At 43.8% G+C, this 13,986-nt stretch overlaps 1 protein-coding gene across 4 annotated transcripts in view; it reads left to right on the plus strand.

Moving 5' to 3' along the window:
* The first annotated feature begins 12,032 nt into the window (after positions 1-12,032).
* Positions 12,033-13,986, plus strand: part of NOTCH2 (notch receptor 2) — a 176,456-nt gene continuing 174,502 nt past the window's right edge. For 2 of the 4 annotated variants that reach the window (XM_006049346.4, XM_044944469.2), the window contains exon 1: positions 12,035-12,365. In XM_006049346.4, the coding sequence (XP_006049408.4) occupies positions 12,293-12,365 (73 nt within the window). In that variant the 5' untranslated portion in view covers positions 12,035-12,292. Of the gene's footprint in view, positions 12,366-13,986 lie in introns of all 4 variants that reach the window. The other 2 variants (XR_006551701.2, XM_044944470.2) reach the window with 2 other exon arrangements.

Consider the following 13,986-nt stretch of genomic DNA (forward strand, 5'->3'; position numbering starts at 1 on the left):
TAGAGGGACTCAGGGAAAGATACAACAAAGCTGAGGAAGGCTGCACAGAGGAGATGACATTGGAGCCAGTCCACAGGTCAAGGGGAAGCCTGGTTGGAAAAGAGGAGGGAGAAAGGGCATGTCAAGCACAGGAAAGGGCAGGCATAGAGGTGAGGGGCATGTGGGCCACAGCACCTCTGGGAACTGGCTGGTAGGTTGATGTACCTGGAATGTGGGCTGTACCATATCAGGCAGCAGCAGAAGAGGTAAGTATGGCTGGAATGCCAGGGTTTTCTGTGGCAGCCTGTAGAGTTTGGATTATACTTGTATTTTGGATAGTCCTGTGGGCATCAGTGCAGTGAATGGACTGCAAGAAGGCGAGATAGGAAACTGGGAGACCCATTAAGAAATCAATTGTGTAGAATGCAAAGTGGTCAAGGAGAATGAGATTGAAAAGGAGTTCTCTGGATTTGACAATAGGTTTCTGGTGATATCTACAAGTAATTTCACTAGAAAAATTCATGCAGAAGTCAGGTTACTCAGCCAATGCTTCACAACGTATGGTCTTCAGACCAGCAACATCAGTATCACCTGGGAACTTACTAGATATGTAAATTGCCCCCCCCAAAACAAAACACTGGAGTCCAGAAATTTGTTTTCACATGCCCTCTGGGTGATTCTGAATACACTAAAGCTTGAGAACCAGTGGCCTAAACAAATCTTTCTCCATCTCTTCTTTAAGGATTTCTTACTAGGAATGCCACCCTTCCAATAACTGAGCTGTCTTGTCTGATTGCACTGTGTTGTATGCTTTACCATCTGTCTTCCCCAATAGATGGAAGACCCTCAGGAGTAGGGACTGCTTTGTTCATCTCTAGTTCCACATTGTTTTCACATAGTAAATGCTCAGTAAATGTAGGAAGTGGAAGCTATAGTGGGTTAAAGAAGAACGAATGAAAAGGGCAAACTACTCCTTGAAGAAATTGGGGGGTGAAAGGAAAGAGACCCATTTCTCACCTTGCACACTTGTGCAAGCATGAGTTAAGGCTGGAAGATTGTTGGCTAAAGGGATTAAGCCAGGAGGAAGGGAGTGATGGATGTGAGTGACAGCAGGACAGATGGATAATAAACAGCAACATGGTCTTGGAAAAGGCAGAGGAAGATGAAATCAGTGGCCACTGTAGAAGGATTAGCACTGGAATGAAGGAATGACTTTTCTCTGAGATACAAGAAAAGGAAGCAAAGGTAGGAGCATAGGAGATAAGTTGTAGAGTTGAAGGAAGAGAGGTTGGGGAATTTTTCTATACTGGCAGATGGCCTGCCAGTATAGAAAAAATTACAGGGGAGCTAGATGTCTTTAGTGAAATGGGAAGTAAGGCCTTTAGCTGGGAAGGAAACAGGGAACAGAAAGAAGCTAGAGGAGAGTGGTAAAGGCTTGTAAAACCACAGAGGTGTGGTAAGGGGTGCAGAGGCAGATGGACTGAGGTTAGAGAGCAGCAGTAAGGGATTCTTAGGGGCTGATTCATTTCAGCTGCTGAAGGGCCCACCCATTCACCCCACTGGCTTTGGCAATGGAAGCAGTATGGGTGGGTTGTTTGCAGAGGCTGTTTCTGCAATAGGGTGGACAACTCTGGGTGCAGGTCCCAATACTAACATAGAAAGCATTCTAGCTCCATATGTCATCAATGCTGTAGTATTGTGCAGACAATAACAATGTTACTTGACGTATGACAACTATGTAGCAACATAGGAAAAGATTTATGGTATGTGAAGTAGCCGAGAAAATTAGAGATACCAAGGGAACATTTCATGCAAAGATGGGCTCGATAAAGGACAGAAATGGTATGGACCTAACAGAAGCAGAAGATATTAAGAAGAGGTGGCAAGAATACACAGAAGAATTGTCCAAAAAAGAGCTTCAGGACCCAGATAATCACAACGGTGTGATCACTCACCTAGAGCCAGACATCCTGGAATGTGAAGTCAAGTGGGCCTTAGAAAGCATCACTACGAACAAAGCTAGTGGAGGTGATGGAATTCCAGTTGAGCTATTTCAAATTCTGAAAGATGATGCTGTGAAAGTATTGCACTCAATATGCCAGCACATTTGGAAAACTCAGCAGTGGCCACAGGACTGGAAAAGGTCAGTTTTCATTCCAATCCCAAAGAAAGGCAATGCCAAAGAATGCTCTAACTACCGCACAATTGCACTCATCTCACATGCTAGTAAAGTAATGCTCAAAATTCTCCAAGCCAGGCTTTAGCAATACATGAACCATGAACTTCCAGATGTTCAAGCTGGTTTTAGAAAAGGTAGAGGAACCAGAGATCAAATTGCCAACATCCACTGGATCATGAAAAAAGCAAGAGAGATCCAGAAAAACATCTATTTCTGCTTTATTGACTATGCCAAAGTCTTTGACTGTGTGGATCACAATAAACTGTGGAAAATTCTTCAAGAGATGGGAATACCAGACCACCTGACCTGCCTCTTGAGAAACCTGTATGCAGGTCAGGAAGCAACAGTTAGAACTGGACATGGAACAACAGACTGGTTCCAAATAGGAAAAGGAGTACGTCAAGGCTGTATATTGTCACCCTGCTTTATTTAACTTATATGCAGAGTACATCATGAGAAATGCTGGGCTGGAAGAAGCACAAGCTGGAATCAAGATTGCCGGGAGAAATATCAATAACCTCAGATATGCAGATGACACCACCCTTATGGCAGAAAGTAAAGAGGAACTCAAAAGCCTCTTGATGAAAGTGAAAGAGGAGAGGGAAAAAATTGGCTTAAAGCTCAACATTCAGAAAACGAAGATCATGGCATCTGGTCCCATCACTTCATGGGAAATAGATGGGGAAACAGTGTAAACAGTGACAGGCTTTATTTATTTGGGCTCCAAAATCACTGCAGATGGTGATTGCAGCCATGAAATTAAAAGACACTTACTCCTTGGAAGGAAAGTTATGACCAACCTAGATAGCATATTAAAAAGCAAAGATATTACTTTGCCAACAAAGGTCTGTCTAGTCAAGGCTATGGTTTTTCTAGTGGTCATGTATGGATGTGAGAGTTGGACTGTGAAGAAAGATGAGCGCCGAAGAATTGATGCTTTTGAACTGTGGTGTTGGAGAAGACTCTTGAGAGTCCCTTGGACTGCAAGGAGATCCAACCAGTCCATCCTAAAGGAGATCAGTCCTGGGTGTTCTTTGGAAGGACTGATGCTAAAGCTGAAACTCCAATACTTTGGCCACCTCATGCAGAGAGTTGACTCATTGGAAAAGACCCTGATGCTGGGAGGGATTGGGGGCAGGAGGAGAAGGGGACGACAGAGAATGAGATGGCTGGATGGCATCACCAACTCGAAGGACATGAGTTTGAGTGAACTCTGGGAGTTGGTGATGGACAGGGAGGCCTGGCGTGTGTGATTCATGAGGTCGCAAAGAGTTGGACATGACTGAGTGACTGAACTGAACTGAAGTAGCCAAGAATGCAGGATTGATTATAACTATTTGAAATGTCATATGAAGGAACAACTGAATAAATATACCAAAATGCTATCAGTGGTGGTATTACAGGTGATTTTCCCTTAATTTTTAGATATATATATATAGTTTTGGGCTTCCCTGATAGCTCAGTTGGTAAAGAATCTGCCTGCAATGCAGGAGACCCTGGTTCAATTCCTGGGTTGGCAAGATACCCTGGAGAAGGGATAGGTTACCCACTCCAGTATCCTTGGGCTTCTCTTGTGGCTCAGCTGGTAAAGAATCAGCCTGCAATGCGTGAGACCTGGGTTCGATCCCTGGGTTGGGAAGATCCTCTGGAGAAGGGAAAGGCTACCTGTTCCAGTATTCTGGCCTGGAGAATTCCATGGACTATATAGTCCACGGGGTGGCAAGGAGTCAGATGTGACTGAGTGACTTTTACTTTCATATAGTTTATACTTTTAAAAAGATATAGCAATAAATAGAATTGGTTCTTTCTCTCCTGGCTTTGTCTCTTATTAGGTACACATAGAAGGCAGTATTTCAGAATAAAAAGTTGCCGTGTGGAACCAGCCTACATAATTGTCTGACCTTCTCTTATGTGGGAGGCAGAAGCAGGGAAATAAAGTCCTTGAGGTGCCCTAGGGTTTGAGGCTAACAAGCAAGATATTGGGCATCATGCTATAGGGGAGCACAAGGGAGGTATACGATTAAGCTCTGTCTCACAAGAAGCTTGGGAGACCAGGCTTAAAATAAATGAGATGAGGATAACTTATTCACTTCTTAAGTGGGTGGTCTGAACAATAGATGGGATTGGATCTCTCAGGCAGAGACTTGTGGGCAGGAATATATATCATGCAGAAGTCAACCGTGTGCCACTGGAGGTGGTCAGCTACATGGGCTGTGCCATTGCTTGGCAGGTGTGGTCCCGGGCAAATTCTCAGACTCCACTTTGTCTGTGAAGTAGGAGTAATAATGACTACTCATAAGCTGGCTGGAGCATTATAAACAATCAAGCAGGTAAATTGCTGGATGTAGGGCCGGACACTCAGGAAGTGCTCCATAAATGTGAACTGCTGTTATCATTACTAATGATTGTTGTTATTATTACCTATAAATATTTATGATGGAGGAAACTGATTTAGAGTAGGGGCACTCTGAGTTATTGGGAGGGACTTCTGGGAGGTGTCCTGAGGGAGGTTCTCTTTTACCTCTAGAATGATGCTGTGGCTTCACCCCTGCCCTTTAGGAGGGAAGAGGGGGCAGTGTAAGGAGGAACTCCACACTGGTTCTTCTTTTTCTAGTGTTCGTGCTACTTCCCCACTTCTACGCAGGTGCATATTACTCCAGGGCACTCTTTCACCTTCCTCTCCCACTCTTCCGTTCTGTGTTTCTTCTCTTCAACTCTTCTTACTTCCCTTTTCTTCTCAAAACCCCAAGTCGTGGACGACCAAGGAACTCTACTAAATCTTGCATGTTGCAAGTTGGCCTTTTCAAAACTTGAAATCTGCCTACTAATTCCAGCACTTGGAGCTTGCAGAAGTCGGTTTGTGTTCATCCGATCTACTCCTTCACTTACTTACCAATATGTCTAATCCCCCAACCGTTGTCTTGAGTAAATACTCTAAAATTATAGTCATCAGTAGATAGGCAAATATTCCAGACCATAGGAGTTCAAATAAAGAAGGCTTTTTTGAGCTAACTATATCTTGCAAAAGAAACCAACGGATGTTGTAAACTGTCCACAGAGCTTTTCTCAGCAATGAGGTATACTTTCCTGGACTCAGATATAGATCCTAATGTGGAAAACATTCTCTGTCTCGCTAGCATCTGTTCTTTTCTTGCTTAAACTTTGAGTAAGTGTGATACAAGGGATAGAGTCAGTGGTTTGAAAGAAAAACAATTAGGCCTGTGGTCTGAGCAAGAGAACAGAGTATTCGTATTACACTGTTCTTAACAGAAATCAGAATAATTAAAAACAACAACAAGTTTGTATCTAGCAGATCCACCTACTGAATTCCAAGTTCACAGTCCACCCCACACTGGCAAATAATAATGATGTACTTTCAGCTTTGTTGGAAACTCTATTAGTATATATTTACAAGGTCATTATCTTCAGCAACAGATACCTACTCTAAGCCCAGCAATTACCACCTCTGTCTCTGCACTCATTAGCACACATACACACCACTGATTTGTACTTTCCTATAAAATTACTCTTTCCCTTTTTAATTAGAATGTTTTCAGAGCAAACCCCATCGTTAAGGCCATGTACACTTCCATTGTAAATACCTGCTGCCACCCATTAATTATCTCCTGATGAATTACTCTAGAAGGAACTTTTTTTATGCTTACTTTCCTTACTCTCCATGCTCCCGTCCTCATACTTAGTTATTAACTACTTTGAATTCCACATTAGTGGACTTGGATATGAGCTGCATTCAGATAGTTTAAAACATTTTTCCAGACTTCAAGGTGGAAACTTTCTGTATGCCTGGACCTCACTGCTCAAGAATTTCTTGGCTAATTGTGAGGGAAGAAAATAAGAATACTGGGTGGAAACAACTGCATAGTTTATGAGAACAAACACCTTAACATTTCACAAATATCCGGAGTTGCATAACCATTTTAGTGACTGAAACACTGCAACTCATCCAATAATATTGTGGTTTGATAATTACACATTTGTGGACTTATGCTGTTCTTGAACTAGGGTCACATGCTGATACACACAGTTTAATTCTCTTTTACATCATTATATATAAAAAGTATATACTCCTTTGAAACTGAAGCATAAAATATTGATACTTAAAGGAAAATTTTAAGTCAGGAATGCTCTAAAGTGAGCATTCTCATACTAACTTTCCTGCTTATCTCATGGATAGCAGGGAATTTTGGATTGCTAATTAAGTTTCATAAGTGATATTTTCATATGGTATGTAGCACATACATATGTAGAAGATTTAACTATAAAAGGATAATCTTAAATTTTCCTCTCCTTGACATCAATTAAATTGAGAGAATCACATTTCTAAAAGGGCAAAAATATGTCAAGGAGCTCACATTACAATATCTTATATTACCCATTTGGATCTTTGTGCAGTTGAAGGGTCTGACTGCCTCCTAATTCTCAGAGCTAGTTTAAATCTTGAGATTAACTCCCGCCTTCTGTAACTTATCCTTTGTTTGGCCAAACTCATGGACCTCTCAGAATGTGTCTTTATTGGACACTTATTCCATGCAAGATGTAGAACTGACTACTGTGGGATTATAAATATGGATAAGAAATGGCTCTTCTGTTTATACCATTTACAGTCCAGTTGTATAGGCCACCTCAGGTCATTTCCATAGTGCTGGATAGAGACAAGACGAATTGAAAGCAGCCTCAGAATTCATCCCAGTGTTCTCGACTTTCCCATAGCCCATAGCGCTCTATCACTGCTGTCGTTACGTTGTCTGTATGTTGGCCTCCCACGCTGCGCTGTGATCTCTGGAGAACAGGGACAGGGGGTTGATTCCTATCTGCACTGCCATGGAGTCAAGGACATGTTTTGCAGAGGGTAGGCTCTCAAAAAATGCCTTTAAAGAATACATTCCCTTGCTTAGGTTTCCTAGTTATAAGTAGGTCGGTTTGTCCTGTTCCAAAATGGAAGTGATAAGAAGCTGTGTCCAGACCTCTGCCCAGAGGTCCCCACCCTAAATATTATTTTGGATGTGCTTCACAGGGCTGCAGATGGGATAGTGGAATGAGACAATAAGAAATCAGAAAGAGTCGGGTTTTTGTCTCAGCTCTGTCACCAATTACTTCTATAACCTCAGGCAAGACACTTAAATGCTCTATCTCAGTTTCTTCATCTGTAAAATGGATAATAATGACTGGCTTGGCTATTTCCCACGACTGCTTTGAGGATCAAATGAGATAATACACTTAAAAGTGTTTTGGAAAGCCTAAAGCACTGCACGAATACAAGGCATTATTTTCCAAAGAAATCTTCCTTTTAATCCCTGCTTCCACAAACATTTCATTACACATTCCTGGGTTCCTGGGTTGTATGGTGAGATGTATAGAGTAGCTTGATATATCAAGGTATGAAGTAGATTGATGTATCAACCTATGCTTGATACGTACTACAGAATCTCTTCTTCAACGTGTATGGTGTTTAACCAATTCAGCATTGGATTGTCCAAACACCTAAGCTTTCTGTCAGCATTGTACCTCTCCCCAATTCATATATATATATACACATATACTTTTCATTAAACATTTATTTAAGACAGGTACTGTTGAGCACTTATGTGTAATAACTACTATACTACGAACTGGGGCAAAATAGACAAACAACACAGGATCTCGGCCATTGAGGCTTTTTTCAGCTTATTGGATCTGAGAGAATAAATTGAGAACAAGTGCCTAATTCTGCATTTGTCTTGGGAGGCAATTTTATGTGTGAGTTATAATTAGTAAAGACATATATGTATATTTTCAGTTTTGGCAAAACCAAAATTAGTGGTGGCTTTTATTCACGTTTTTCTACTGCTGATGGTCTGTAGATTTTAGTTTGGTCTTGGAGACTGAGTTTTTTCCCTAGATGAAAGTTTGTGGGATCTCATTTTCCTATCTATCAGTCAAATTATAGAAATTAAAGAAATGGCAGTAACTCTGTTTAGTTACAGGATCACCTGAATATTTTCCTGCCAGTTCCTCCTATACAGTGCAATTTGCTTTGACTAGAAGCACTGTCCTTGGGGGAAGGCCATTCCCCAATCTAGTTGAGTATTTAAACTGCTGAATACATTTTAGGTTGACATCACCAGGTAGATCCTGGCATCTTATGTCCTCAGATGCACCTCAAGATGGTGGTGTTTGGAGACGCCACCACAAGACCCCTGGCTTCTGATACGGATCATCTAAATGCACACAGTGGAATTTAGGTTTAGCTTTGGGGAGAGACCAGTAGCAGAAAGCATATTTCAGTGCAGTTCTATTCTGGTAATCAGTCAGGCTCCTCCCAGCTCTCCTTAAAGCAGTCAACAGCCATGGCTGCTACTCTGTTGAACACTTTTCTCACTTCAGCTACATTGCTCTTTTGCCTACTTATCTACTCCACCAAACCTCCTTTTCCTTCTCCTGTCATTCCTATATCTGGGAATAGCTCAGTATACTTCAAGACACTGAGGTCACTGCTGACTCCTTGGTCTACCCTTCCTCTCTCACCTAAGCAGTTACTGGTCTTAGGAGTCAATGCTGGTCTTTTCTGTACATCTGGAGCCCCTAAGTTCTTATCTTCCTGCTGTAGGGAATAATGTCTCATCTCTATTGTCCACCTGCCTCTATGCTTGTTCCCTGTGCTTGATATAGGTTAGACTTCCAACCATGAGAAATTGTCTCTTCTTTACCTCATTCATCTTCTGGTCCTCTAGTTCTTAGTCCAGCTATTGCGGTCTGCCAGGAATCTTTCCCTGACTACCCCTGTTCTGGGACATGACATATAGTCCCTCAGCTGTGAACTCACAACATTCCACTTGTCACATTGGCTATTGTCAGTTATTAATACTTGTCTCTCTTTCTTTATCCCTCAACTCCTCATATAATATTTAGACCATGGTAAATATTCACCAAAATGTCAGTTGATGGGTTAAACTTACTTGCTGTCATCTCCCAGTCTTTGCTGATTCCAGTTTCTTCCCTTGATTTTTCAGCTCCCTTTTTGTTTCATTTTTACCAATTTATATCCATAGCTTTTTTCAAAACACATTCTTTCAAATACCTCTTCAGTCATAGCCTTCTACTTCCATTCAGAACATTTATTCTGTATTACTTTTGTCCTTATGGGGTCCTATGCAATAAATTTAACACAATAACAAATCCAACAAAATTTATATGTGAACAAAATAATTGCTTTTCTTGAAACAGTCACCTTGAGAAATCACATACTTATTTTAATAATGTTGTCATAGCCACAGTCATTTCTGGAGCTCCTCTTTGGGGGTGATTACTTTTACATTCTTCTGGGCATATTTTAATAGTGACAAATCTAATCTTTGCAGGTGCTTTTGAAAATTTGTATACAGCCAAGTCATTAAGAATGGTATTTAGTGAGTAAGACAAATGATCAAGCTGGTAACCCCACAGGTCAACAGCTAAAAAGTAATGTTATCGACTCTTTCTGAACACATTTGTAGAAGGGAAATTCCAAAACTATTTTGACTAATTATGTTATTTTTGAAAAGAGTTTCTAGCATCTCAAGCTGACTACTTTCAATAATAGCACTCACTTCTCTATTATAAAGTGCTTATTAAAATCCAGTTTGGAACTTCACAGACCTGTGATTATACTTGTTTTATTACACTTGTTTGGCATTGTTTTATTGTACATTCTAGTTCTTATGTGGGGCTTCCCTGATGGCTCAGACAGTAAAGAATATACCTGCAGTGCAGGAGACCTGGGTTTGATCCCTGGGTTGGGAAGACCTCCTGGAGAAGGGAATGGCTACTCACTCCAGTATTCTTGCCTAGAGGATTTCATGGGCAGAGGAGCCTGGTGGGATACAGTTCATGGGGTTGCATGTGATAGATACTGGGAATGAATAAGGCCATGGTCCTTGCCCATAAGAACTTCTGATCTGGTTGGGAAGATAGAAACACAAACGATCTTGTGTGAAAAAATAGATAACAGTGGAAGATAAAGAAGCAGTGCAGTGGAGGGACTGTCTGCGGGGTACAAATTCATCACAGTGTCTGTAGATCCTTCTCAGGACTGAAAGATGAATGATTAGAAGTTCACCATGAGGAAGAGGGAAAGGGGCTACAAGAGTCATTCCAAATCTGGGGACAGAAGGTACAGAGACTGAAACAAGAAGTTATGTTTGGGGGAATCTCAAGTCATTCAATACTGTTAATGTGTAAAGTTCACAGTGGGGCTGGGAGGATAAGATTTGGAGCCCAGTCAAGTAAGGGCCTTATATTTACCATTTTTAGAAGTTTGGCTCCCTATAGGAGCCAGGGAGAGGCTCTGTGGGTAAGATTCCCCTTCCCAACAGGATATAAACTCCCACATCCAATTAGTAATAGAGGTTTGCCTCCCCTCCACCCCCCCCCCATTTTTTTCCTTTCCTTTCCATTCTGGCATTTACCTCCTTACTGCAGGCCTTCATCACCCCATGCCTGGACTATTTCACAAGCTCCTGACTAGTCCTTGGACTCCAATTCACCTTTTGCTCCTGACAGTCAATTTTGCCCAGGATTATCAAGCAACCTTTCTTTCCTTCAAGTCTTACTCCTGTTCAAAAACCTTCAGTGGTTTTCTATGACCTGAGAGATAACCATACCCTCCATCCCCTGCTTGTCAGTCAAGGACCTGCATAATCTGGTCCCAACCTCCTCTCCCTCCTTGACTCTGGTCATTGCTAATAATGCCAGACTCATCTACTGATTCTCTTACTTGCTTTCATGATGGCTCTCGAATGGAATGCTATGCTCACACAAACTTTTTGTTTATTTCAGTTCTTTTCTTACAATAACAAGCCCACTTGTACCCATACCTGATCACATCCCCCACTCTCCTGTCAGGAAAGTAAGCATTATTTTGGTTATATTCTTTTACTATATACTGTGTGGTATGCATCCATAAATAATATAGTTTTTCTTTGTAACTCCTTCAGTTAGCTTTTTAAAACTATCACTTTAAGATTTATCTCTATCTCTCTAGATAAATCTCATATTTATCTCTATATATGAATATAGTCTTTTCAATTGTATTACATTTCATTTTTAAAATATACCATACATTATTCATCCATTTCTTCATGGGTGGGCATTTAGTTTGTTTCCAAGTTTCAGATATTATCATCTTACAGTGGGATATCCTTACCTGATCTCCTTGTCCTATGCAAATTTTACTAACTAACTTTTTAAGATTCTGCTTTCATCCCAGCTCCTCTATGAAAGAAGCAGCAAAGTCTCGGTCCTCAAAGCTAGCTTGTGCATCATGTGTCTTTAGTATCAGCCCATTGTACCAGGCACACTGCGGCATACTGCTACACAAAGTAAGGTACTTAAGAAATGTTTGCTAAATGACTGACTGAATGAATGAAGGGTGCAACACAGCCCATTCGATGGCTCTGTTCATTTTAAATGGACTTTGGCGCCTTGGCTCCCATAGCCTTCTTTGACAGCCCTGGTCCTTCTCTGTCCCATTCCTCCAGCTAGCCGGGGAGTGTGTGGATGTGTGGTTGTATATGGGCGATACCCATCTCGCTGGATGATGTCTGTTTCTCCCGGAAAGTTCACTACCCTAGTGATTCAAGTTCAGAGTCCTAACACAACCCCTGGCAAAGGCCCGGCCCTGAGAGACGCTCCAGCGCCGAGTGAGTTAAGGCGCGTCCGGACTCGACGCGGGTTGGCAAGCCTGGGGGGTGTCTGAGGACTCATAGTAGATCCCTCCGCGCGCAGCTCGGGCCGGCGCTTCTTCCTGCGGGAAACCCCTGGGTGCCGAAGGCGGCGGGGCCTGGCCGCGGCGACAGCGGGGCGGGGTTTGAGGTGGGAGGAGGCGGCCGAGGCGGAAGGACACACGAGGCTGCTTCGCTGCACACCCGAGAAAGTTTCAGCCAAACTTCGGGCGGAGGCTGTGGCGGCGGCCCAGGAACGGCGGACTTGGGGTGCAGGCAGTGGAGACACTGAAGTCTGAGCTTCGGGGCGCCGCGCGAGGCCGTGAGCCGCGGAAGTAGGAGGAGGGGAGGAAAAAGTGGGGGCTCCCCTGTCGGGACCCCCTCCCCATGTGGATCTGCCCAGGCGGCGGCGGCGGAGGAGGAGGCGAACGAGAAGATGCCCGCCCTGCGCCCCGCTCCGCTGTGGGCGCTGCTGGCACTGTGGCTGTGCCGCGCGGCCCCGGCGCGTGGTGAGTATCCGACCGAGGGGTGCTGTCCCCGGCGCCCCGGCTCACGCCCCTCTGGCCCGGCTGGCCACCTGGGGCGACCATTCCCATCCTTCCGTCCGCCACTTGGCGAGAAGGCCGGGCTCGGCCGTCGGCGTGCAGTGAGGCCACTTAGTTCCTAAAGTTTGGACAGCATCGGACCGCTCCCTGGGTGCGCCCCCTCCCCCTCGCCGCCTGCAGCTCCCCTCGCCTTTGGGTCCCACACACGCCTCCTCGGCCGGAGGGAGGCCGGGCAGCAAGCCTCAGCAGCTCCCTTTTTAGGAGCACTTGAGTTCGGGGATTGGGGAAATTTCGCCCATTTGGCTCCGTGTTTCCTGGGGTCGGGGGAGAGCCGGGGGCGGGCTGCCTGAGACAACCATCGCCGGCCGCGGACCGCAGATGGGCTGTGCGCAGGAATGCCAGATTCTGGCGTGGAGGGAGCGGGGGCAGGGCGTCCCAGCCCAGCGGCTTGCACCTTCACAGCCAGACTCAGCAATGCTGAAGGAAGGCCCACGGTGTGAATGGGTGGGTTTGGTTTGGATGGGGACAGGCTTTTGCTGCGCGCCCGAGTTCTGACGCTCTTGAGTTCCACGGTTCCCCACGAATCCGATGTGTAAAGTTTGGCTCGAGTCTTTGAAAGGTGGAGGCAGGAGCAGTAGGAAAACTGGTGTGGCTGCATGCTGAGCCACATGATTTAAAAATCTCTACTGCTGTTATTCTTTCCGAGGCGCAGAGCTCGGGCGCAGTTTCAGAGTCTGTGTCCAGCCTCAGGAATGTGGTGTGACGATCACCAACTCCTCCAACCTGGCAGCAGCTAAGGCTGTTCTTTTGGCATGGTTGGGGGTGGGGCAGGGGCGGGTGAAGAAGAGTGGATACGTTAATTCAAAGTGGTGCCTTCCAGAGCTTCTTTTTGGTTGGATATCTGCAACAGTCTTTCTGAACACGGTTGGATCGTGGAAAGGAAATCCAATCGTATCTTACCCATCCCACCCACAATCGTAGAATCCAAATTTCTTTCCATACTGTTTCGTGGAAAGAACCTGGGCTTTGGAGCTCTGCGCTTTAATCCTAGGTTCAAATCCAGCTCTGTTGTATGAACTCACCAATAAAATGGGAATGAAATTACCCAACTAATAGGATTAATTACGAGAATGTATATTACACTGGTGGCAGTCAAAAGGTATTCAGAAAGTCCTTTGCAGGCAGGACTGTGGTGGTTTTTTTTTTTTTTGTGAACTCTCTGCTTCCAGTGGGATGGTGGCTTGTGTATGTTTGTTGAACTGGAAGTGGCCCCTTCTTTTCCTAGCTTAATCTGAAGAAAGTTTTACCTTTACCAAAAAACTTAGTACTTGAGCTATGACTCTTTGCAAAGAGAAAGTAATGAAGATAATGGGCTTTAGAAAGATTTGCTCTTTGTACATTGTTAACAGGCAGTCGACATGCCAATCACAGATGTTGAAAAGACATCAAAGTTATTTATCACAGTGCTGGGTTGTTCAACACCAAACCTTTCTTGGAAAGTTCAAAGTCCATACACCTCCGGGTCCCTAAGAATTTCAGAAGTGGACCAAGGTGCTGTGTGAAAATGAACCAAAACATATGATAG

Source organism: Bubalus bubalis, chromosome 6, assembly GCF_019923935.1.
Source record: "Bubalus bubalis isolate 160015118507 breed Murrah chromosome 6, NDDB_SH_1, whole genome shotgun sequence".
Lineage (NCBI taxonomy): Eukaryota > Metazoa > Chordata > Mammalia > Artiodactyla > Bovidae > Bubalus > Bubalus bubalis.